The sequence below is a fragment of the Peromyscus maniculatus genome, chromosome 15 (assembly GCF_049852395.1).
Source record: "Peromyscus maniculatus bairdii isolate BWxNUB_F1_BW_parent chromosome 15, HU_Pman_BW_mat_3.1, whole genome shotgun sequence".
Lineage (NCBI taxonomy): Eukaryota > Metazoa > Chordata > Mammalia > Rodentia > Cricetidae > Peromyscus > Peromyscus maniculatus.
The window spans coordinates 71,646,018-71,671,131 of record NC_134866.1 but is presented as its reverse complement, the minus strand read 5'-3'; the positions used below and the strand labels follow the sequence as shown (position 1 = coordinate 71,671,131).

The following is a 25,114-nucleotide window of genomic DNA, read 5'->3' as shown; positions in this document are numbered from 1 at the left end:
ATGATGCTCACAGAGCAATTAAATCACTACCCGGTGCGTGTCTTGGAGCATGTTCCTGTAGTTAGTGTCCCTCATTCACTATCTAGTAAGCATCTCATGGGAACTCAGTTATGAGAAAGAAAGTCGGAAGCCCGCCCACCATGCTTCACTTTCGTCACCTGTAGAATAAGGATAGTAATAGACTACATTATGGAGGTGTAAGGATTAGTTAATACATAAACAGAGTGCTAAGAAAACACGCCTGAGGTATTGCCTCCGGATGCAACAAAGAGGCACAGCAGACATGGGACAGGCAGCTGCTGGCATACCATGCCATGTCATACAGTCTTACATAAACTTTTCTTTATGGTTCTGGAAAGCAAACCCACAGTCTTTCACGTGCTAGGCAAGTGCTGAGGTTTTGCTTTTGTTGTTTTTATAGAAATATACTCCCAAATAAAGAAAGAGAGCGTAAACTAGTAACATAGCTTATTCATTGTAAAGCATTTTATACTTTATGCAATTGTATGTGTTATGCTTTTATGCAACTGGAAGTGTATTAGGGTTTGTTTTTTTTTTTTTCCAATATCAGCACAAACTTGTAAGTAATTCATTGAGCCATGATGTGATGATGGCTTCATTGACGCTAGGCAAGAGGAAGTCCGCATCTCCACTCTAGTCTCCTAGGCCCATGGTTGCTAATGTGGTCCACAGTTAACCAAGTGCTACTCTTTGGTACATGATTGTATTTACAATAGAAGTTAATCAATCATGTCAGGCAGTGGTGGCACACGCCTTTAATCCCAGCACTCGGAAGGCAGAGGCAGGAGGATCTCTGAGTTCAAGGCCAGCCTGGTCTAGAGAGTGAGTTTCAGGATAGCCAGGGCTACACTGAGAAACCCTGTCTTGAAAAAAATAAATAAAAAAAAAAATAAAAAAGAAAGAAAGAAAGAAAGAAAGAAAGAAAGAAAGAAAGAAAGAAAGAAAGAAAGAAAGAAAGAAAAGAAGTTAACCATGTACCTTCTTGTAGGAGGGAATGGGGGTGGGTTGGGAGGGGAGGCTGGAGGGGCTAGAGAAGGGAAGAGGGGGATCTGTGATTGGTATGTAAAATGAATAAAAAAGTTCTTAATAAAAAAAGAAGTTAATCATGTAAGAGGAGGCGGTGACAGGTACTTAGAAATAAAATCAGATAGGGACTGGGGAGCCATGGAGTTTGATCTTCCTGTTTTGTAAGTATGAAGAGCTTATTGAGACTTGTTTTAATAAGGAGTGTGCTAATGAAATGTTTGATAAGGCCAGCCTGGAAGGACTTTGGGGCAGGGTGGACGCTGAGGATGGGCACATAGAAGAGGCAAGCATCCACAGCCGGCCTTTTAGGAAGCAGACAGAAATGGGTGGTCCAAAGCTGGCCTTGGCGGCAACTGTGGGAACAAAGGGCGCTGATGCAGAGTCGCATGAGGGTCCTGGTGAGTCAAGGGAGCCTCAGGGACTGGGGAACGTGGGAGGACCAGGAGGGAAACCCAGCAGAGGGAAGATGCAAAAATGAACTTCAGCTGCTGAGTCAGTCTGTCCTGGGCTATGTGACTGCATTGGCTCTCCTGACATTAATTTTTTAACTTTATTTTATATTGAACCCTCTATTTGAGGTAGATGGCAATATTGACTTCTATATTTTTACCTTTACTCATTCTAATAATGAATATGAATATTATCTTATTACTGTAACATATAATTATCAATATCATTAACTGCAGGTTGTCAGATGAGGATGAAGAGGGCAAGACCAGGCAGGAGTGTATCATCTCTGACCCCTCCTTCTCCATGGTGGCGGTCCAACGGGAAGACAGTGGAATAACCTGGGAGACCAATTCCAGCGGAACTTCTACTCCTTGGGCTTCTGAAGAAAGTCAGACTTCTGGCGTATGTAGTTTGGAAGGGTCAGCTCTGAATTCCCCTCCAGGGAACGTTTCCTTTATCGTGGATGAAGTCAAAAAGACTCGGAAAAGAACGCATAAGTCCAAGCGTGGCTCACCATCGTTACGTCGGAAAGGCAGCAAAAAACGAAATTCTCTGGAATTGCAAGATGTTCTGGCAAACAAGGAAGATGGTCCTTTAATTTCAGAAAGCTCAGTGCTCAATGCTGAGAAAGAGAAGTCATCTATGGGCACTTACGATAAAACAAGAAGGAAGAAAACAACATCAAACACGCCTCCCATCACCGGGGCAATATACAAAGAGCACAAGCCACTGGTGTTGAGGCCAGTCTACATAGGGACGGTACAGTACAAAATTAAGATGTTCAATTCAGTTAAGGAAGAATTAATCCCTCTACAATTTTATGGGACGTTGCCCAAAGGTTATGTAATTAAGGAAATACATTACAGGAAAGGGAAAGATGCATCCATTAGCCTAGAGCCGGATTTGAGCAATAGTGGTTCTAACATAGTTTCCCAAAGAAGTAAAGTAGTCGCCCAAAGCCCAGAAGATGATAGGTCGAGAGAGCTTGCTCCACCCTGGAGAGGTGCCCTCTCCAAAGGGCCAAAGTCCATGACCTCTTTATTTAGTCAGGAAGAGCAAAAGAAAGTGTATGTCGATTCCCCCTTCAATGCCACGTCTGCAACCGAGCACACTTTGTCCTCTTATCCCAGAAAAGACACAGCAGACCAAGAACATCTAAGACCTCCACAGACAGCGCCACAGCAGCCGGCCGATGAATCAAAGACCCACAGAACAGAGCCACCCAGCACACCGGCAACCACGGTCCTCGAAAAAGCAGAGGCAGAGTTTGAACCAGACTCACCAGGAATGGAAAGTTCAGAGAACGAGGCTTCGGTGTCCTCGGGCTCAGCTGCTGATGTCAAACAGGAAGACATGGTTTCTGTCGACCATTCCATGTCATGGGAGGCAGAGGAATCTTTGCAGACAGGGCCGCTCAGACTGGCACCATCCATCCTAGAAAAGTTTGAGTCAACCAAGGAAGAGCTAGAGCCGACTTCAATAGAAAAGACAGAACCAGCCTTTGAACACCTGACCCTGCCTGAACCCATAGACCACAGAGAGGAGGAGCATGTGCTTGAGCCCATAGTCCATGGAGAGGAGGAGCATGTGCTTGAGCCTACAGTTCATAGAGAGGAGGAGCATGCGCCTGAGCCTACAGTTCATAGAGAGGAGGAGCATGTGCCTGAGCCTACAGTTCATAGAGAGGAGGAGCCTGCGCCCGAGCCTACAGTCCATAGAGAGGAGGAGCATGCGCCTGAGCCTACAGTCCATAGAGAGGAGGAGCATGCGCCTGAGCCTACAGTCCATAGAGAGGAGGAGCATGTGCTTGAGCCCATAGTCCATGGAGAGGAGGAGCATGTGCTTGAGCCTACAGTTCATAGAGAGGAGGAGCATGCGCCTGAGCCTACAGTTCATAGAGAGGAGGCGCATGCACCTGAGCCACCTGTCTCCCAAACCTCACTAGAACTAGAGAAGGGAGCAGAAATCATGGATACCACTGAACCCGAAGATTCTAGTCTAGAAGAAGAGATCATAGAACTTGATTACCCAGAAAGTCCGCTGGTTTCTGAGGAGTCCTTCCCATCACCATTGTCCCCTGAAGTGGAGCACAGGGAAGAGTCCATTCTGCCCTCCCAGGAGACATTCACACCCGAACATGTCTCTTTGTCTAAGGAGGAAAGAGAGGAAAGCGAGTCTGTTTCTACTGATTCTGCGTTTGCATCTGAGTATTCGGTCCCACAGGATTTGAATCGTGGACCAGGGAAGCAAGAAGCCGGGGCGGTTTCTCTCTCTGATGTGAAATCCACCTCTGAACCTGCTGTTTTTTCGGAGGAGGAGGAGGAGGAGGAGGAGGAGGAGGAGGAGGAGGAGGAGGACGGGCGCCAGGCTTACTCAGCTGTGGCGTCTGAATCTGAGCACTCGCTCTCTCCACCCACCCTTGAGAAGACATCTGCATCCCAGTCCCCGCTCTTCTCACCAGTTACACCAGACCATCTGGTCCTGTCTGGGGATGAGGCCTCAGACAGTAGGTGTCACACCCCAGAGTCTGCGCCTGCCACTGAGTATTCAGGCCCCGAGCGTGCTGCGCAAGAGTTGCTGGCAAGAACGGGTGACCATAAGCCCCCACTAAAGTCCCGAGATGCTTCTGAGCCCATGATTCTGACAGAAGAAGAGAAAGAAGACACGGAGCCTCACCCCCCAGTTGTGGATGCTGCCTCTGAATACTCTCATTCACCATCCTTAACCGAGAAGGCTCCTGAGCGCCACTTACCACCGCCCCTGGCTGCCACACTGAGGCATGCAGTTGTATCAGAAGATGAGCGTCTAGAAAGTGAACATTTCACGTCAGATTCAAAACTGACACCTAAATCCTCAACTCCGCAAAATGTAACACAGGAATCCCCCCTGAAAACAATTGATGACACGTCCCAATTCAAACCAAAAGGCATCCCTCAGCCCGAGACTCTGTTAGAAGAAGAAAAGGGAGATGTGCGGCCATCTTCACCGGATGTGGTGTCCGCATCTCCACACGCTGTCCCACCACACGCAGCCGAGATGCTTTCTGAATGTCAGGTCCCACTTCCTTCAGCCGCCTCATCTGAACACGCGGTCCTACCAGAGGGAGGGACCGCAGCAGGCCAGCGGCACTCACTTCCCTCCACCTCTGCTTCTGAATTCTCAATACCAACACCATCAGTAACACCAGAGTCCCAGGAGGAAGAGATCGCCCACACGTCCCCTCTGCTTCTAAAAGGTGCCGCCTCACCCACAAGTCTATCAGAGCAAGAGCAGGAAGAGGGAGACATCGGGCCCTTCTCCCCCGATTCTGCCTTTGTGTCGGAATTCTCCTTCTCACCCTACCCAACTCAGGAAATAGAGAAAAGAGAGCTGGGTCGCGATTCTCCACTGTGCTTGACGTCGCCATCTGAGCACACTGTTCTGTCAGATGGAGACACGGAAGAGGCGGAGCTTTTTTCTCCGGATTCAGCATCCCAAGTTTCAATCCCACCGTACAGAATTCCAGAAACGGAGCACACCAAGGCCCGGAGGTCTGCTCCAGAGTCCCCCTACTTCTCAGAAGCAGATGAAGAAGAATCAGACTCATCAGTGCTCACACCTGTTCCCGAGCGTTTTGACCCAGCACAGGAGCAAAAGGCCGGGCCCTTCCCTTTCATGCCAGTACCCGAAGACCTGAGCCTGCCACCTTCAGCAAATCAAACAGGCCAAGCAGAAATTACGCCAGATGCTCCAACAATCTCAACATCTGTATCCGAATATCTGATCCTGGCCCAGCAGCAGAAAACTCAAACATCTCTGGAGCCCCAGGCTGGAGGTTTGGTGCCACCACCTTTAACCAGTGGACGGGAGGAGGGAGATGCCAAGGGCCGCTCAGCAGCAGCTAGGACAGCTGCTGCTTCATCGGCGCAGTCGCCAATGGGAAAGGAAGAAGCCAAACCCATTTTACCCACATCTCAGTCCTCACTTCCACCTGAGTCAGCCTGCGTCCTTAAGACAGAACAGGAACCCAGAGCATCACTCTCTCTAAAATCCGCACACGAACAGATGGCTTTGCCAAAAGTCAGAAGGGAAGAAACTGTGCCGGATTCTCAAGGAGCGACAAGGCTCACATCACGGGCTCAGACACCAGAGCCTCAGCCCCCAAATGTTCCAGGGTCTGGGGTGAAACACTCAATTTTGTCTGGCTCGGCCCAGGAGCCAAAGGCGGATGTCAAACCCGATTTAGCTCCAACTGTGACTTCTGAACTAGAACACAGAATGTTGTCAAAGAAGGAGCCTGAAGTGGCAAAACCATGTTCACCTCCAGAGGAAACATCTATTTCTGGACGTGAGGTTCTATCTGGAGTGAAAACGGAAGGGAAGCGGGACTCCAAAATAGCCAGGGAACTTCCTGCAGCTTCGGCGGGGATAGAAAGGGAGGCTGAACGTGGTCCACCCGCACCACCAGCACCGCCAGCATTTCCAGCTTTGTCAGAAGAAAGGCAGGAAGAAACCGAAGCCAGCTTTTCTGCCACCACGCTGCCAGTAACTAAGCTTGATTCGAACTTAACCGAGTTAGGCAGAGACGAAAGCCTGGCAGATTCATCTCTCACCAGCCCCGAGGGACACCCCGGCTTAAAGCGGGTAGGGAAGAGTGAATTAGGAAGAAGCTCGCCACCACTCATCACATCCAGAGGCGAGCACTCAGGCCTCACAGGGGAAGAGAAAGAACCAATTAGAGGGGCTGCTGCTGTCGCCGACAGCTCTTCGTCTGGAGGTTCAGCTTGGCCAGGAGCAGAGAAAGAAGCGAAGTTAGATTCGTCTCCGAGTCTATCATCTCCATCGCAGCGTTCTGTTGGGTCAAAAGCAGAAACCGAAGATGTTAAACCAGGTTTGCCGATTTCCAAAGTGCCGGCAGATGTGTCTGGGGCAGCCAGGGCAGAAGACAGACAAGGCCTTTCATTCCCCACAGCTCTCGATTCTGAACGCTCAGTTTCATCACAGAAAAAGAACTTGGTGTCTGTCTCAGAGACATCAAGGCCTCCACCCAAACTTCCTGTCGACTTAGGTGGTGAGGAAAAGAAAGAAGACAGCGAGCTTCCTCCCTCACAAATGTCACCTGCACCTTACACAGTTCCAAATGACAAACCTGAGGAGATAATAAGGTCTCCTGAGTCTGAAAATTTAGTGTCAGACAACGTAGCCCCAACGTTACTGGCTCTCAGGGAGGAGGTGAACAGAGAAGCAGAGGAGACATCTTCTTTGGAGCTGGGGGCTTTCCTGTCAGGAAAGCGAGATCTCGTGAAGCTCCCTGAGGAGACACACAAACAGTTATCAGAAGCATCAGCTGCTGGGTCAGAACTCATTGGTGGTAGAGATAGAAGTGAATCCTTAGGCATAGACCCATTAAAACCCTTTGTAACTGAACCAGCGTCTTCTGTCTTGGAAATGGGCCCCACCAAGCTTAGGAGCAGAGGAAAAGAACAAGAGGAAAAGAGGGAGTTTCCTGTGCCAGCCACATCTCCGTTAGAGACTGCTTCTTCTGACCTCCCTGTAGGGCAAAGGGAGCTCGAAAAAACCCTTCACGAGGGGCAAGCTGCTGAGGTGCCTGATGTGAGCAGCCCTTTTGCAGATAAACCAAACCTGGCTAGTCAACAAGTCTCAGATAGGAAAGAGAATTTGGAGCAATCTAAATCGTTTATGACAACTGACTCTGCCGATGTTGCAGGAACAAGAGAGAAGGAGACTCTCTTTTCTCCAAAGGATAACACCTGGATTCTGGAAACGCCAGAGGACTTGGCCAATCAGCATGAAGATAGAAAACTGGGATCTCAGCAGCTGGAGTCCCCTGGCAGCAATGAGCTGACGCCAGAGAAACTCAAGACTGCTCCATTGGATACAGACCGCACATCTGGAATCAGAAAGCAGGTTCTACCACAAGCTGTGGAAGAGCCCCATGTGGCATTGCAAGAACAAGTGTCTACCCTTCATATATCTAGTGGCAGGATAGAAACCTCATCCGCTAAGACTTCCCTTTCTGAAGAAATAAAGTTGCCTCAGGAACCAAAGCCCGAGGTTCCAGCTGCAAAGGTGGATCGAGGCAGAGCAGAGGAGAGGCAGATCAATTCTTTCACAGAGAGTGAAAATTCGATACCAGAGAAAACAAATACAGAATTTCCCGGGCCTTGCAAAGAAGAAACCCAGGAGGAAATCAAACTACCTCTTGAAAGAACTCTCCAGAAATCAGAGGCTGGCCCATCGGCGGAACAGGTAAAGGCAGAAACTGCCCCCGTTCCTGCCAGAGCAGCACGTTTCCTGGCCGGAGTTGCAGAACCCACACTGGACAATGACCAGGAAGCAAGCACAGCGCCGGCGTCTGGTGAAAAGCCACCTCAAGAACCAGAACGGGTTCCGTCAAAGGCTGTAGATGATGCCGACGAACGGAGAAAACCAGCCCCCAACGTGAAAGTGTCCATCCAAAGTAAATATGTCCCTGCAGTCAAAGCAGATTTCACACCTCAAGCCCCAGCAACACCAGAGTTGGCACAAAGGCCATCTGAGAAGTCATCGGTGGCTGAGCAAGGTCTTTCTGCAGAAAAGGGGAAGAGAGGAATTTCGTCCTTCAAATCATGGATGTCTAACTTATTGTTTGGATCAAGCACTCCAGATAATAAAGTCAGTGACAAAGAAGAAGACTTAGAGACCCAGCCAAGTCCCTCTGTAGAGAAAGTGGCCACAGCCATAGAGCCTAAAGGCGCAGTTCCTGCTGAGGTTAATGCAGTTAAATTGGCTGAAGAACCCGAGGGGATGTCAGTTAAATCCAGCGAAAGTCAAGACCTTAAAGAAAAACTCACATTTTTATCAAATGTAGAAGTTTTAAACCAGCCTGAATCCAACTCTGAAAATTATGGGGAGAAAGAATCTCAAGGCTATTTGGAGGGGACGGGGGTAAGCTCAGCTACGTCAGCTGGTGGCAAACACCTTGGAATTCAACCTCGTTCCCCCACGGGTGAGAAACTGGCCATGGAAGAAACCCCAAACAGTGTTCCTTCCCATGTTACCCAGAGCCAAAGACACCAGAAACCACAAATCTCTCCTCCATCTTCGTGGAGGATTTCTGCTCTTCAGGAAGAACCGAGCGGTGATCACAAAGAAACATTGATCTTGTCGTCGGACATAGTAGACAAAATGCCACAACAGCCCACGTCAGCTCCATCCGACTTCACAAGGATGGAGGAACCTGAGAAGCCAGCGCCAGTGATTTCGCCAGCAGAATCAAAAGGCGGTTTAATTGATCTTGGTGGAGACAGACTAAGAAAAGAAATGCCAAAACCCACTTCTTTGGAACACGGTGAAGAGGAAGTCAAACGCCCAGCAGAGAAGGATAGCTGGGAAATTAGATCGTTTTCCCTGGCAGAGAAGAGGGAGCTGGCAGAGAAACAAGAAATCATGGCTCCCTCGGAGCTCAGGGAAGATAAGGCGGCAGGAAAGTTGCAAATGATGCCGGAATCTCGACCTTTCAAGTTGGAAGAATCAAAAGCCGCTGAGAAGCTGGAACAGCGCATCTCTCCAAGTGAAGAGCTCATGGAAAAACCCAGTGTGACTCTCGCTTTGGAGGAGAGGAAAGAAAAGGAAGAGCAGGCATGGGCATCTTCAGAAGGAAAGAAGCAGGGGCGTGGACCCTGCTCTCCAACTGCAGCCATGCCCGCGCCTGGAGCATCGGCTGGCGCTTTGGGTGGAGCCCAACCACCTTCATTGGTTAAACCACCACCCATTACTGAACAACCAGAACACATATTCACAGAGATAGACCCAGAAATTAGGGAGAGGAAGGCAGCAGAAACCCAACTACATGCCCTGGAAGAGAGTAAAATTTTAGTAGAAAAAAACAAGTCTTCCCGTGTGGAGCCTCCCCATGGGGAGGAAATGGTTGGCCCTTCTTTGACTCAAGGAGGAAATCTCGAGTTGGAGAAATCAAGTGAGATTAGAGCAGGTCTCAACGAGGACAGGGGGCAGTTCGTAATGCCAGAGTTGTCCTTTGGTGCTTTAGTGGCTGCTGCGGATGAGAGTATGCAGTCAAGATCTCTAGCTAAGGATGCTGGAAGGACATCAGAGCACACTCCTGATGAAACAGGGCATCTGGGAAGACCGGCCACTCAGCTGTCATCTGTAGAACCACAAACTCTCGCTTCAGGAACTTCTCTAGAACATCCAGTGAAGAAACCTGAAACATGGTTGGAGGGGCCTACAGTCCACACTCTCCAGACGTCTAGAGATCACTTGTCCACTCTTGTTTCAAAGAGTCACTCGGAAACTGTGGAGGAGGTGCACAGAAAGAAATCACTCTCTTCAGCAGCAAGCAGCTATACTCAGTTTATGCTTAATGCGTCAGCAATCAGTGCTGATGGGACGGCCTCTGTGAGAGGCGCATCCCAGGAGCCCAGAGGCACCTTCGTGAAAGATGAAGAATTTGCAACCAGCAAGCCAGCTGGACTTTCAGAGGACCAGAAGAGTGCCTTTAGCATCATTTCCGAAGGGTGTGAGATACTGAATATCCATGCTCCTGCCTTCATCCCTTCTGTGGACCAGGAAGAAAGTGAACAAATGCAAGATAAGTTACAGTATTTGGAGGAGAAAGCCTCATTTAAAACTATATCCCTGCATGATGAGAGTGAGGAAGTTGTTTCCCATAAAACATGGAAGGACAAGTTAGAAGACCCTGAGAGGAAAGTCACGTCACTCACAGGAAGCGAGCCAAAGGAAACTCAGAAGACAAAAGAGGAGATAGCCACAGATTCACAAACAGGGAACTTCACTTTGATTCAACCCACAGTTTCCAGTGAAGAGGAGGATTATTTTGAAAAATACACTTTGATTGATTATAACCTTTCCCCAGACTCAGAAAAACAGAAAGTAACTCTTGAGGGTTTCCCAAAGGAGGCCACGGAAGCAGCGACTTCTTTCCCAGAAAGTTCAGATGAAGGCGCCCTGGAACCCGAATATGAATTGGTAAAGCTGGATGAGAGCTTTTACAGTCTAGCAAAAGACTACAGTGAATTATCTCATGCAGAGATGCAGAAGTCTTCGGTCATCCAAAAACCTGAGGATGAAAATGTGTCGAAGGGTATCAGTCGAGGGGTGGACTCCAGGTCACCTGGGATGCCTTTGTTCGATGTGGAGGAAGGAGTGCTATCGAGGAGTCAGATATTTCCCACCACCGCCAAGGCTGTCAACCCTGAGCTTCTCGAGGAACCCCCTGCACTTGCATTTTTATATAAGGATCTGTACGAAGAGGCATTTGGGGAGAAAGAGAAAGGGGAGACAGCTTCTGAAGGTGACAGTGTGGATTCTGAGGCGTCATTTCCAAGGCGACATTCTGACACTGAGGATGGGACAGGTATGTATTTTGAGAAGTATATACTCAAAGATGACATTCTTCATGACACATCTGTAACTCAAGAGGATCAAGGCCAAGGCCCGGAAGAAAAGCCAGTTGGTGAGGATGATTCGCATCAACCGAGAGTTGCAGAAAGGGAAATTGGGAGAAAGCCTGAAACCAGTTTTTGGGAGACGAATCTGGAAGAACAGCACAAGGCTGTTGACAGGGAAGGAGACTCTGTAGGCCACATGGAGCTCCGTGATGGGGTAGCGGTGCAGCAGAAAGCTCCAGTTACAGAGGAAGTCAGAGCGGTCACCCAGAAGATGAGCTACGCAGTTCCGTTTGAAGACACTAGCCGTGTTCTGGAGAGTGGAGATGAACCAAACAGCCAGGGTAACGAAGCAGGAAATGCCAGTCCAGAGATCCATCTGAACGTCCCAGTACAAGTGTCTTTCCCAGAGGAAGAATTTGCAGCTGGTGCCACTTATGCTTCAGAAATACCACAAGAAGAGCTCGTCCTTTCTGAGCCACGTGAAGAGAGGTTCCACAATATTCCAGTACAGGATGAGTATGAGTTCGTTGACTCTCTGGTCAGTCGAGGCATCTTCCCAGAAGAACCACATTCAGAATCCACACCTGAAGATGTGTTATCTCAAGGAACAGAATCCTCCGAGCACATCAAGGAACATGAACTCATGAGTGAGGAGGAGCCAAGTATGTCTGCCGAACAGAAGGAGCTGGACGGGAGGAGGACAGAAAATGACCAGACTGTACCAGAGCCGGTTACAGAGAAGACACAGAGGGAACAGAGAAAGGCCCAGGTTGACTCTTACTGCTACACCTGCAAAAGCCCAGTCTCTGAAATGGACAAGGTGTTGGACATTCACAAAGACCACGAGGTTTCGGCCCTTGACACAGCTATCAGTGCTGTGAAGGTAAACCAGCTTAACACACACAATTATACATGTATGTTGGGTTGCTTTTGCATTTTCTTAAAAATGACAAATGTTGGATATTCATTTTAAGCAAAATGTTCTGAAAAAAGTGTGACTATTTCCATAAGAATTTAGTTAAGACTATCTTATCTATTATTCTCACAGGTATATCATGTGTCAGAGCATTTTTCTAGGTCCTTGGGATATCAAGAAATAATATGGGGTCATTGCCACCAACGAGTTTACTATCTCATAGCAAAGACCCTTAATGTTATAAAAAAGTAAAATGCTTTTAAGCTCGATAATTTCTCATTGGCACACAAAACAAGTTACTTCTTGTCATCAATAATATTGTCCTTTAAATATGCATCTACTGCACTGACCAATTCTAAGTGTTAAAAAGTTCTTGAAACAGTAAGATTTTAATTTTGATTCTCATCATATCCCACCTCCCCAGGGGTGCTGTTGAGAAGCATGGGGTCTTGGAGCACCCACCTACCCCTCAGTCACCTTCTATTTTCACATCTCCGTCCTACATACAGCTTCCAGAATGATCTTATAATTAGCAAATAATAACAAAACTTGAGCACATTTTCTGTGTGCCTGGCCTGTGTTGAGTTCTTGGTCTACAAAGGACATTTGAATTCTCATAGCTCCCCGTCACAGTTTGTAGAAAATGGGATGGGTTCAGGGCGTTAGTGATTTGCTGAGGTCACGAGGGACGAACCTGGGACTGGTACCCAGGTTGGACTCACATTGGAGCTTCTACTCTTGGCTGTGGGTCCACACAGTTTGGCCCAGTGCCTTCCCATCAGTGGTTCTCACATGACCCTTCAATGATGTTGCTGTTAAATAGTTGTCAGGATCATTTTGATTAAACAGGATTGCGTTTTAGAATCTGGGTATTTTTTTTTCCCCTATCAAATTAATTCCCTTCTAGTTCTCTAGGGTGAAATTTCCTTGACATTTTTCTGGTTAAAGTTTGGAGGAAGGGGCCAGGCAACCTGTGTTGTGATATCTTACATGTCAGGTGCTTTAACTCCACTGAAGTGTGCTCCATTAGGATTACATTTTCTTTGAAGACTGACAGCTACTGGTCACTGTCTGCTCAGTTTTCCATACCTTTTTATTAATTGTGTTTTGTTCCTATCTGAGTTTTGCCAAAACATGGACAATTTTAAAAGTTCAAAAGCAATACTCTGATCTCTTCAGGTCGTATAAATCTTTCATTTAAAAAAAAATTCAAAAGTAGGATGATGGTGTCATTTTTAAAACATCATTTTAAAGTTTTTTTTTTTTTTATTTTGTTCATTTTATGTTCTCTAAGGAATGTGGGGAGGAGAAAAGTGAGAACCCGTGACTAAAGCCAGGAAGGCTTGCTTTTTTTTTTTCATTAAGTTACCCATGAAAATTAAGAGTTGGAGGCAACTTACAAAAAAAAAAAAAAAGAAAGGAAGAAAGGGAGAAAAAAGAAAGAAGGAAAGAGAGAAAGAAGGAAAAAAGAAAGAAAGAGAGAAAGAGAGAAAGCTGGGCACTAGAAAGATGACCCAGCAGTTAAGAGCACTTGCTGCTCTTGGAGAGGACCTGGGTTCAGTTTCCTGCACCCACATGGTGGCTCACAGCTATCCATAACTCCAGTTCCAGGGGACACAATACCCTCTTCTGATCAGGCAGACATGCGTGCACATACATACACGTAGGCAAAGCATTCATATGCATAAACAAGGAAATCTTTAAAACTTTAAGAAAAAGGGATCTCACAAAAGCTGTAGCTGGTAGATGGACCAGCTCGCCCCTTCGGAGACTGTTGGCTGCAGTTTCCTGAAGCCCCAGCTCTTCCTGCTTTGCCCATCCCCCATCACGGTGATTGTCTTTATTTATTTATCCGCACCCTTGATTCACTTCTTTCCCTTGTCATGGGGTTTACTGATCTCCTGTTCTACGTCAGGAAGGATGCCAGTCATTGGGAGTGAGAAGGAAAGGAAAGACAATGAAGAGATGGACTTAGCGGTTTCTCAGCTCGGTACTGGCTTCCGGGAGTACAGGATGTTGATTGACTAAGCTTTGGGGCGTTGAGTAGTTGAGTGGAAGCGGGAGGGCCAGGGAAGGTGTCTAAAAGCTGAAGCTTGGCTGAGCCTTGATGAGGTCCAGATCGTGTTAGTCAGTGGCAGAGAGGACGTTCTAGAAATGGACACTGTAGGGAAAACACATGTGAGGAGAAGCTACACAAAGATGCAGCTGTGTCACAGGAGCCTGGGGGGTGGGGTGGGGTGGGGTGGGGGGCGTTAGGGATGGAGACCTACAGGGAATTAGCGGCCTCTTGAAGAGGCTTTCGTCATGTAATATCATCGTCATTCTGTGGACCGCTGAAGCTCTGTTCTTCAGTTTTGTTTTTTATGTTTATCAGGCCAGAGTGCCGCTAGGCTTAGAACGACGGCTAAAGTAGGGACCGCCCGCCCTCAACCACCACTCCATAGATTTTCTACTTGGTTGCCGCTTACTGCAAACCTTAACCCTTTCAAGACGGTTGGACTCTTGGGATTCAGTAGACAGTCCTCTGCAGCACTTGGTACGCCGGGTGCCGAGCTGGGAGTACCCTGCTCACCCTCTCAGCTCTGCCAGGCACATGGGGGTTGGGTATGGTTACATCAGGAAACAACTGAGGCACGGCAGGCCACTTTAGCTAGAAGGCTGCGTGCTCCTTGCTTTTCTTGGTGCTGTGAAAATACCTGACATGAGTCACTTAAGGAAGGAACGGGGAGGGGGGGTGGGGGTTGGGGGGGGGGTGGGGGGTGGGGGGGTGCTATTTTGGTTTCAAATTCAAGGGTACAGTCCCCCATGGAGAAGTCACGGTGGCGAGGGCTAGAAGCAGTGGGTCACATTGTATCTACAGTCTATCTACAGGTGATTCTAGAGCTTGTCAAACTGATAATCACACTGTAGAGTTCTACTTCAGACTATAAAACGCCAGGCCTTATGAGCTGTAATTATTCAAATCTAGAGTTTATTAAACAAGAACACCCATGCACATGTGTACTCACATTCATGTAGAGGTCAGAGAAAAACCTCAAGTATTTTCTTCAGGCACTATCCACTTTTTTTTTTTTTAAACTGTAACTTCAACAGGGTCTCTCACTTTCCTGGAACTCATTAATAGGCTAGGCTGGCTGGCTAGAGAGCCAGGCATCTGCTTGTCTCTATCTCCCCATTTCTGGATTACAAGCAGGCACTGCCATGCTCAGTTGGTTTTACGTTGGTTCTGGGGCTCAAACTCATGTCCTTGGGCTTGCAAAGCAGGTATTTGCCAACTGAGCTACTTCTCCAGCCCTGCAGAATTTAACTATTTGTCATGCATAACTGTGTCAAATCCTTTTAGGAGAAGCAGCGAAAATACCTAAAATTTGATTTGTTAGTGAGTACGGTATAGTAAGGCTCTACAAATATATTAAGGAAACCAGAAACCACTGATTGAAATGTGTCTCTCTGATGTTATACAGTAAAGACACTTTAATTCTTCCCTTCAGGTTCAATTAGGGGAATTTCTTGAAAACCTACAAGAAAAATCCTTGAGGATTGAAGCTTTTGTTAGTGAGATTGAATCCTTTTTTAATACTATCGAGGTAAGTTAGCATACTTCTTCCTCCTCTGTCCTGCCTTATTCATTGTGTCAACAGTAGACTATTTGGAACTGATTTGGTATGTGTATTATAATGTGTATGTGGCATGTAGTATATGTGTGGCGTGTGTGTGTGTGTGTGTGTGTGTGTGTGTGGTGTAATATGTAGCGTGTGGTTTATAGTGTGTGTGCATGTGTGTAATATGTGGCATGTAGTATATGTGTGGCATGTGTGTGCTGTGTGTGTGTGTGTGTATGTGTTGTAGGATATTTGTTTACACTATATGAAGATGTGTCATTGTGATTGGTTTAATTGGCTAAGCAGCCAACAGCTAGACAGGAGAGGTTAGGCGGGATTTCTAGGCAGAGAGAGGAACTCAGGTGATGAATTTAGGCATGGGGATTAGCCAGTGAGACATGGAGCATGAATGTGCAGCATGGGCAGAGGTAAAGAGCCATGTGGCAGACCGTAGATTAATAGACATGGGTTGATTTAAGTTATAAGAGCTAGTGGGACAAGCCTAAGCTAAGGCCAAGCTTTCATAATTAATAATAAGTCTCTGTGTTATTATTTGGGGGCTGGTGGCCCAAATAATGTCCAACAAGAAAGACTAACTACATGAATGTGTACGTGGCATATAGTGCTTGTGTGTATGTGGTATAATATGTAGTGTGTATGTATGTGTGTGTGGTGTAGAGTATGTGTTGCATAGTATATAGTGTATATCTATTGTGTGATGTATAGTGTGTGTGTGTGTGTGTGTGTGTTTGGTTTACATTGTTGGTTATCTTAATTCAAAGCTGACTGTGAGCACTGAGGCCACTTTCTGTTTAAGGATGAAGGCTTTTCCCCTAGAGACGCTCACTTCTTAGGGCCCTGACATGCTAAGGCAGATGCTCTCTGAGAGCGAAGCCTCAGACAGTTACTAAGAGGTGTTACTGCTTCCATTTCATGGGTGAGAGACCGAGACTGATTCTTCTGCTCTGCTTTCCTGCCTCTCACTGCTTGGCCTCCAGAAGTGTTCTGGCCACTGACTTGAGTCTTATGTTTCGGGCCATGGTGTCTCAGGGCACCACCGCTGAATGTGCACACTACTGGCTGTTAGTTTCTGCTCCTCTACTGTGAAGAGAGTGGGTAGGAATGTTCTGTCCTTACCTAGAGGTGGCCCAGACACCCGTAGCTGTCAATCAGAAGTAAAGAGGCCTCCAGGCCACTGCAGAAACTGACCGACCAATCCCATTGGTGCATTGTAGATCAGTGAACAGCTGCTTTATTGTCCCCTTCCTCAGTCAGTCTAGTGAGGATAGCTAATTGCCAGTTGTGTCCAAATGGACAGTAAAGTTCCTTCCACTGTGGTAAAACTGCCCCTCCCAGGAGAATACTGGTGCAGAGAGGCGAAAATCACACAGGCCAGGATCCTCCCCAGATGTGATTTTCTTTTCTTTCTTTTTAAATTTTGAAATTTCTTTTCTTTCTTGATGGTACTCTTATAGTGAATTCTATTGCAAAGCTAATATTGCTTTGCAAAGCAGATAAATAAGCTAGAAGTTTAGACATGTTCTGAATTTTAACTCTTGGGCTGGAATGTCAGAGGTGTTATGGAATATTAGTTGACGATGTGTTTGTGCTGTGGAACATTTGTTTAATGATGCAAAGATATGTTGCATTCTTGTATGTTGCATTTAACTCTGTGAAGCTGTGTTATTTTGCCTGCCTAAAACAGTGGATTGTCCTAATAAAGTGCTGAACGGCCAATAGCAAGGCAGGAGAAAGGATAGGCGGGGCTGGCAGGCAGTGAGAATAAACAGAAGGAGAAGGATGTAAAATGGAGGAGCAAGAAAAGGAGAAGGAGTCGGGACTCCAGGGGTCAGCCACCCAGCCACACAGCCAGCCATGGAGTAAGAAGTAAAGAAGGGTATATAGAATAGAGAAAGAGAAAAGGCAAGAGGCAAAAGGTAAACAGGATAATTTAAGCTAAGAAAAGCTGCCTAGAAATAAGCCAAGCATTCATAAGAAAGAATTAGACTCCATGTGATTATTTGGGAGCTGGGTGGCGGGCCCCCAAAGAGTAAAAAGAACCAACTGCACATAGGCCAGTTATTTCAAAGGCAAAAAGATGGGGGGCAAACAAGGCGTCACGTCTCTTTCATTAGGAAGCGCTCTGTCCCCACCTCTCTAGGAGAACTGCAGCAAAAACGAGAAACGGCTGGAGGAGCAGAATGAGGAGATGATGAAGAAGGTTTTGGCGCAGTACGATGAGAAAGCCCAGAGCTTCGAGGAAGTGAAGAAGAAGAAGATGGAGTTCCTGCACGACCAGATGGTCCACTTTCTGCAGAGCATGGACACAGCCAAGGACACCTTGGAGACCATAGTGAGAGAAGCTGAGGAGCTGGACGAGACCGTGTTCCTGGCTGTGAGTACCACAGGAAGCAGGCCCGATGCCTGGTGCCCATGTTGACACACGTCTGCTTTCAAAACTATTCCTAAATTTGTTTATAAACCAGGTATACAGGCACTACCCTGTAACACAGCACTTGGGAAGCCGGGGCAGGACAAGCAGAGGTACAAGTCCTGTCTGTTCTATACCCAAAGACTCTGCTTCAAACAACAGAGCAGTGGGCGGTGGTGGCACACACCTTTAATCCCAGGACTCAGGAGACAGAGGCAGCCGGATCTCTGTGAGAGATCCATGGGAGGAGGCTTTCCTATCATCATGTTACAGAAGGTTGATCACTTTCTGAGACTGGAGAGCCCCCTCACAGCCTTATTTATATCATGCCATTCCTCTGAGGGCCAGCCCAGCCTCCTTTTGTCTAGCTAGCATCCTCATGCTGGCCCCTGTGCCTGTCCTACGAACTCTCTCATCTGAGGTGACCTCTCATATGAACCATTCCCTCTGCCCTTACCAAGCAGCTGACAGTAACATTTTGGTTCCCTTTTTGATGTATAAGGGAGACTTAATTGGGGCACCTTCCTCAAATAGGGCCAGGGATATTGTTAGAAGCAGCTTCCTCATGACATGATTCCTTAATTCAAACAAGGGACTCGGGGAGAGCAATTCTCTCTTGGACAAACCTTAGTTTGCTCCTCATAAATCCCTAGAATGATCCAGAAGATGCCATGATTAACCAGGAGTAATACAGATGTTTTCCCAGAGGACAGATACAAGCCTAATTGTCAAATAGGAAACCTCTGTCTGTGCTGAGAGGGAATCCCCTCCCACTTCAGAGTTCCCTATCTTCCTAGAACTCCTAGTGAAGTTGGAAGATAGATTGAGGCAAAAATAGGCATTATGAAAGTTCATGATTGACCTCTGGAGACACCTCTAGCCAGGGAAAATTTAGATCAAGTGAATATGGCCATCCTCAAAGGAGAATTTAAAACCATCGTGTGGCTTTATGTTTAATTAAAGCAAAGCTTTAATATTTTTAAATTAGAACCCTCTTATGAAGTATAACATTAATAAGACACTCTGTGCTCCACAATAACCTTTGTTTGATGAAGAATATTTCTTTCTTTCTAGGAGAACAGATTAGGAGGGGGGAAACATTTGTTTCTGCGTTTGGTGGTGATGTTTATCCATTCTAGAAAAGATGGAGAATATTGGAAATATAGAGAGGATATCCCTCAAAGATAACTGCTGATCCCATTATATGTAAAGCCCACATGGAACAGACTTAAGTTATTTTCCCCTTGCTTCACAGAATTCTAAACTACTTGTTAATAAATAGACTACAACAGCTCACTGTCTGCCTTGCCCATCAAAGAGAGCAAGGCAAACTGCAAATGAAGGCCCCTCCCTCCTCCACACAACCCTCACCTTCCGAGTACCACTTTCCCTGCTAGTCAACCCAAAGTCCCAAAGACAAATGGCCTCAGGGATGCCTGGGGTAAAGATGTTTGATCTTAATGCTCCTGGTTACTTTTACTTTCTGTTGTTAATTAGTCTCTCTCTCTCTCTCTCTCTCTCTCTCTCTCTCTCTCTCTCTCTCTCTCTCTCTCTCCCTCCTCCTTCTCCTCCTCCTCTCCCAACCCAAGTCATTTGAGGAAATCAATGAAAGGTATATGCAACAGAGCAGGGCTGAGGGGAGCATGGGGGGATGCTTGGGGGTGGGGAGGCTGAGCTGCCGATTAAAAACCCGTCAAGGGAGCTGCTGGGTGTTCACTCTTCCATGTAGTGCTTGTAAACGTAAATGACAGCTTCAGAAGGAAATTGCATGTGCTTTGGTTAAACAACACTTATCGTAGTGTAGATTTTTAACTGCTTTCCTGAGATGTGGCCTGTGTTTTCAATCTAATCTCAACCATCTTTCCTGCTGTGGAATAATAAAAAAAAAAAGGTTATAAATGATTAGACTTATTGGTTAAATATGAGCATCTGAAGCAATCATTCTTTGCTTCCATGGACAATTTTAGAACCTATGTCGCCCTGATGGCATGTTCACTCATTTTCTCTTCAGAAGGTAGTTCTGCACTTAATCTTCCCTTTCGGCTCAGCTAATCTAATGAATCTTACGCTATTGATCGGGTTTTGCTTTGATGATGCTTTTAACACTCAGTCTAAGAGATTTTTCATTCTTCTGAGAGGCAAAACACCAACATGATTGGATAGCACCATCCATGAAGACACAGACATCAGCTTTCTGTCTTCCAGGTCATCTGCGGCTGCCATCCAAACACTGATCTCACCCCTTTTCCTTTTGCCTCACAATAAGAACTTGAGATCTTTCCTGCTAGTTGAGCCCAGGGTCTTATCATGTTAGTGGCATCTTAAATGTCCTTTTCTAAGTTATAAATATTATCTTGGGCTTATTTCTACTGAAGTTCAGTGGCAGCGAGTAAATAGCTGAGACTGAAATCAGAAATGTTTATCTGGGATGTATATTTCAGATACATGAAGCCACAGGAATGACTCTTATTTGCTTATACTATAGTACCAATATACTTTATAAGACCTATTTATGTATTAGTGTTGGTACTAGTTGACCAGAGTTTTATAACAGTGGCTGTACTGTGAATAGTTACTTAAGAAACGTTAAAACCGGGGGTGATAGAGCATGCCTTTAATCCCAGCGATCCAGAGGTAGAAGCAGGCAGATCTCTGAGTTCAAGGCCGGCTGAATCTACAAAGTGAGTTCCAGGACAGCTAGAGTTACACAGAGAAACCCTGACTTGAAAAACAAGAACAGAACCAACAAAACAAAACAAAATCTGCTGATGCTGTCTGATTCATATGCCCTCACATTGGGGCTTCATTGGTTTGAAGTGTGGTCTGGGCATTTTCAAAGCTTTGTGGGTGATTGTGATGGACAGGCAGGCTTGAGAACCTCTGGGTGAAAGTTTCAGTCTGTCCTCAGGCCCAGCCGTTTCCAAAACTGACATTGCTTGAATCCTCTGGATGACACATATGTCCCAGACCTGGGAGCCCCACCCCCACGCCTTGAAGATTTGTAGGTTAGTGTGAGTCTCCCTACCAGTTCCCATGGATGAGTTTCAGAAACTCACACCCAAGCAGTGATCCATATTTTTTTTAACTTAAAGATCAGTAATGTAATTATTGGTTTTTAAGTTTAAAAATATGTGGATTTATAGTGCCATTTCACATACACTGGACAATAGAGATGCATATTGAATTATTTTTATCCCATCCACATGTGTAAGATAATGATCAGGAAGAAAATTTGGTGGATGAAAATTTATAAATGCTTTTACTTTAAAGATGCTGAAAGATGGTTTTACTTTCTAAATACTTGATTACCACTAATATGAATAGATGGCCATTGGCATACTAAATGCCATTCCTTTGGTTTTATTCTTTAACTTGGTAATTTACATGTCATTTTAATTAATTTCTTTTTTACTCGCAATTGACAACGAATTCATCTTTACTACTGCTGCCTATCACAGGGGAATTACACTTGGGATAACCAATATTTTTTCTTTTATTATATTTTTTATTATTTAAAATAACTTTTAAATTAAATTTAAATACAATGTCAATCATATTTTTGCTCTCCTTCAAGTCATTCCAGATCCTCTCCCCCTCCCTGCCCTACCCACCTAATTTTAAGTTCCGTCTTAAAAAAAAAAAACCCAACTAGGGCTGGAGAGATGGCTCAGTGATTAAGAGCACTGACTGCTCTTCCAGAGGTCCTGAGTTCAATTCCCAGCACCCACATGGCAGCTAACAACTGCCTGTAACTCCAAGATCTGACACCCTCACACAGACATACATACAGGCAAAACACTAGTGTATATAAAAAAAGAATAAATAAAAATTAAAAAAAAACCCAACTAAACAAAAACCCAATACAACAGCCCCCCAAACAAGAAAACAAAATAAAACAGCACCCAAACAGAAACAACAACAACAAAACATAAAACACCAAACTGCAACCAATAAAAGCACACAAAAGAACAGTGGAGTCCATTATATGTTGGTCAACTACTCTTCAGCACGAGGCCTGTCCTGGAGTGGTTGATATACCCAGTGTCACTCCGTAGGAGAAACTGATTTTCCCTCTCCCAGAAAGTCTAAGTGACAGTTCAGTTGTTAACCTTTACCCTAGTGGCTAGGTCTTCATTCATTCTTTCCTTTGTTCATTTCAAAAATAACAAAGTAAAGTATAATAAGATAAAAACAGAAGCTGTCACATCAAAGTTGGACAGGGCATGCCAACAAGAGAAGGAAACGAGCCCACAAGAAGGCACAAGAATCAGAGACCCACTCGTTTGCACACTCAGGGAACCCGCAAACACACTAGACTGGAAGCCATAACACGTGCCCAGAGGACCTGGTGCAGACCCATGCAGGCCCTGTGCATGCTGCCTCGGTCTCTGTGAGTTCGTATGAGCTTTTGCTTATATGCTGATTCAGAGGGCCTTGTTTTCTTGGTGTCCTCCATTCCCTCTGCTCTTAACTCTTGTCTTCTCTCCCTTGGGGTTCCCTGAGCTCTGGGGGCAGGGTTTGGCAGAGACATTCATTTAGGGCTGAGTGTTCCAAGGTCTCTCATTCTCTGCATAATGTCTGGCTGTGGGTCTCTGTATTTGTTCCCATCTGTTGTAGGAGGAAGCTTCTCTGATGATGGCTGAACAAGGCATTGATCTATATTGGTATAGCAGAATATCATTAGGAGTCATTTTATCACTGCATTTTTGGTTTTGTTTTTTCCTGTTTTTAGACTAATATTATTTGGTTTTATCCTAGGTCCCTGGGCTTTCTAGTCATTGGTTCTTGGTCACCCAAGCAGTGTTTGGCATGAGTTCCATCTCATAGAGTGGACATTAAGTCAAATCAGATATTGGTTGGTTATTCCCACAAGCTTTGTGCCACCATTGCCCTAGCATATCTTGTAGGCTGGACACCATTATGGATCAAAGCATTTGTGGATTGGCTGGTGTTTATGCTTCTCTTTTGGTTGTATGCAAAGTACACTCCTGTACCAAAGACACTAGAATGTAGGGGTGGAGAGTCTAGGTAGGCATCAGTTTGATACCTCCATGTTCAATGAGTTGTGTAGGTGTTGGGGTAGCCAATATTTTAATGCAGTAAAATAAAGGACTCTTGGATTTGGTAAGAAATATGAGCAACTAAAGAAAGCTCTATAAATAGGAACACACACACACACACACACACACACACACACACACACACACACACAACTTTATGTCCTCAAGACAACTTCTCCTTCCTTTCTACAGGAAATGCTAAGTCTAGTTTATTTTCTCTTAGCTGTTTTCTTCCTGCTTTTTCCCTCACTTCATTATATCTCTGAAGACAGTGCTTTTACATTAATTGATTTTTCTCAGCACTAAAATTAAATTAAGGAATGCTGTCAAGCATATTTAGACCCAACATTTGCATATCTTGAACAACACATTTTTTGCTTTATAAATGCTGTTCTGTTAAGGGGATGCAGTCCCTCTATGCTTTGTTCTTCTGGCTTATAATAATGAACAGGAGAGTCTCAACCATTGTAGGACTGACTTGTAAAAGGATATCAATTTGCTGTTAAAATTGAATAGGTTGGTTTACAAGAGAAAACTCAGATGTATTGTGGTATCTGCAGACAGCCTCTGTAGAGTTAGTCAGTGAAATGCATTGGAATGGCTAAGTGTGCATATTGGTCACATTTTTACTCTTTTTTTAAAATTTTTTGGTATGGGTGTTTTGCCTGCATGTATGTTTGTGCATAACATGCATGCCTGAACCCCAAACTCAGAAGAAGACACTGGAATCCCCTGGAAGTGAGTTGTGAGCCACCATGTGAGTGCTGGGAATTGAACCTGGGTCCTCTGCAAGAGCAACAAGTGCTCTTAACTGCTAAGCCACCTCTCCAACCCTGATCACCACTTAAAAAAAATCATCCCTAGTTTATTTCCATATTCCGCACCCCCAAAGCTTTAATGTAGGCTTTTAATCTCCCCCTATCTGGATCAGTGTGGGGACCTCCCGACTCACTCCCCTGCCTACCTTGTGTACTGGCTCTGATCTTTCCTCAGTAGCTAATCGGGGTTGTCTACATCTCCCTTACGTAAACAATCCTGTGACTGTCCTTATCTTAAGAGATAAAAATAGAAATTTTCAGTGTGTGTGAAAGGCCCTTCATCGAGTCACAAACACTCTCCCCTTTCCTATCTGTCCCTGTTTCCATGGTGTGCTCTGCTCCCTGGAGAGCCACAGTCCTTGGCATCTCTGGCCGGTGCCCATGGCATTTTACCATCTGCAATACCTTTACTCTCTCTGCTGCCTCAGAAATTCCTGCTCATTTTTTTTAATACCCCAAAGTCCTCACAGAAGCATTTCCCCACAAATCAAATAGCAGTGAATTTCATCATGTTTAACACTAGTAAGTGTTAAATACTCTAAATATTTCATAATCTCTCCCCCTTATTGTAATTCCAGATTTACTATGCCTGAGATCCTGATTTCTACACAGATTAAACCACTGGCCTCTTATTAAATCAAGATATATTTACTAATTGCCTACTATGCATCAAATAAGGCATTGAATGCAATAATGAATAAGACAGTCTTTTCTTCCTTGCAAATTATATTTTGGTGAAGTTGGCCGTTAAAGAACACACCAGGCCTTGATAACTACCAGGAAATGAACCCACAGGGAAACGGGGCTGCAGTCAGGTTGGCGGGGACAGGCCTTGCCCAGTTCTCAACCTCTCTCCACAGCGCTGACATTTGAACAGAGCTGAGCTAAGCGAAGGAAGGCACCATGCCAGTGAATTTGGGAGGAGAGAGTACCAAGAGCCAGTACAAAGGCCTCAGGGTGGGTCTGGTGGTGGAAAACCAAGAGTCCAGAGACGGAAGCCCGTGCAGTTCCTCAAAGCTGACTTCCTTGCTAGAAGAGCATTCCAGGCCTGTGTGAGAGTGCTAAACAAGGAGCCCTGGCCAGCTCTGAGGCCCCTCTGGCTAAGGACAGGTCACTTGGTAAAAACCCCCACTCGTGTCTTTCCCCTTCAGAGCGCGCCCGTCTCTGTTCTTCCTGTATCCGTGCTTCTGTGTCAGGCCTGGTTCCAAATGCTCAGTGTTAGTGCTAGTGAGTGGGCACCCCCCCCCCCCAGAAGGGCTTGGGTCTGCAGAACCCATCCCTTTGGAAGCTGAGCTTGTCTTCTAAGACGGCTGGCCTTGCTTTCACAGCTAGACCCCCAGGCCCCAGAACAGAGCCTGGCACATAGTAGGTGAGCATTTA

General features: G+C 45.8%; 1 protein-coding gene across 1 annotated transcript in view; it reads left to right on the top strand.

The window, feature by feature from the left end:
- Positions 1-25,114, top strand: part of Cmya5 (cardiomyopathy associated 5) — a 97,145-nt gene that overhangs the window by 36,573 nt on the left and 35,458 nt on the right. The window contains exons 2-5 of the mRNA XM_076552068.1: positions 1,734-11,790; positions 15,315-15,410; positions 17,587-17,820; positions 19,446-19,468. Of these exons, the coding sequence (XP_076408183.1) occupies positions 1,734-11,790; positions 15,315-15,410; positions 17,587-17,820; positions 19,446-19,468 (10,410 nt within the window). The remainder of the gene's footprint in view (positions 1-1,733; positions 11,791-15,314; positions 15,411-17,586; positions 17,821-19,445; positions 19,469-25,114) is intronic.